Below are 1,241 nucleotides of genomic sequence, written 5' to 3'. Positions count from 1 at the left end.
AAAAAAAAAAAAAAAAAAAAAGCTCCTCCAGTTTGCCTCTGTGGCCTCGTTCCCTGTGGAGCAGCGGGGTGCAGAGCCCTTGTTCATTTGACATGGCCCATCACCTGGCACTCTGACTGTTCTAGAGGTTAAATGGACAAATCCATCATGTGACAGAGCACAGCCGGGAAATGAATGGCTGCAGCATAATCAGGCCGAAGTGTAATCTGTCCGCAATCTGTGAGCGGCGGCCTGGTGCACCTCAACCGGTTCACCGTCTGTCTGTCGCGCTGTCCATCCGTCTGTCTGTCTGGGGGGGCTAACTCTATTCAGATTTTGAATAAATAAAAATCTCCTTTTAATTTGTGTTTATGGTAGATTTTATTTAATAAAAAAATACCAAAAGAAGTAGCAAAAATTATAAAACGTACAAAATTAAGAGTCCCACAATGGAATGACAGATGAATAAACTAAATTTAAAGGTGGATGTGGAGTAAATAAATCTTACTTTTGGGCCAAAACCTGTATATGCAGACAAGTTTTTATCAAACATATTCAAGATCTACATCTAAAATGTTTGTATTTGTTACCTGCAAGTGGATAAAGGCGGAAACTGAACTCCTTTGTCTTTACACTCATAAACGATGCGTGCCTTTACATTCCTGCAAATATCCAACACCCTGAAAACAAATGAAATATACATATATTTTAAACTCAACAAGAATCTGATGAAAACTTCTGTGTTTAAAAGATTGGGAAACACACTTTAAAAATCAATTAAACTGTGGTACAAAATTATTAAAATTCAGAATTAGGCAGGATGCCAAGCAGGAGGAGGCGACAGACTGACAAACGTGACGACCACTGTGCGAGAGATTCCCACTGGTGTGGAAATGGCCGCCAGTCGTAAGCATGTGCAGCCGTGTGTGGCGTGTGGAGGATGGGGAGGAGGATGGGTAATGAGCCAGGCACATATGCTCGCCTCTGTGCCCGATCTTTTGGTCTCCCCCGTCAGGCATGTTACACAACAGGGAGCTGCACATGCTCCTGTTTGTTGTGATAATAAAAACATGTCGAAAAAGGGGATCGCACGAAATGGATGTGCGACTGAAAAATCACACGGTCTTCACACGGAGCGCGCCGCATTGGCCCCAGTGTCCTCTGATATACGCGTGTCAGCACAGCTGTAAAGCTTCCATCAGCAGAGTCGTTTAACGGAGGGAGAAAGCAGACGCAGGGTAGAAATAAATCTAAAAAAAAAA

The 1,241-nt window shown here is 43.0% G+C and overlaps 1 protein-coding gene across 3 annotated transcripts in view; it reads right to left on the bottom strand.

The window, feature by feature from the left end:
- Positions 1 to 1,241, bottom strand: part of agps (alkylglycerone phosphate synthase) — a 25,775-nt gene that overhangs the window by 5,568 nt on the left and 18,966 nt on the right. For all 3 annotated transcript variants that reach the window (XM_024287285.2, XM_036209798.1, XM_024287286.2), the window contains exon 17: positions 570 to 659. In XM_024287285.2, coding sequence (XP_024143053.1) covers positions 570 to 659 — 90 coding nt within the window. The remainder of the gene's footprint in view (positions 1 to 569; positions 660 to 1,241) is intronic.

Source organism: Oryzias melastigma, linkage group LG21 (genome assembly GCF_002922805.2).
Source record: "Oryzias melastigma strain HK-1 linkage group LG21, ASM292280v2, whole genome shotgun sequence".
Taxonomy (NCBI): Eukaryota; Metazoa; Chordata; class Actinopteri; order Beloniformes; family Adrianichthyidae; genus Oryzias; species Oryzias melastigma.
The sequence above is the reverse complement of the archived record's forward strand: the minus strand, read 5'-3'. Positions and strand labels throughout refer to the sequence as shown.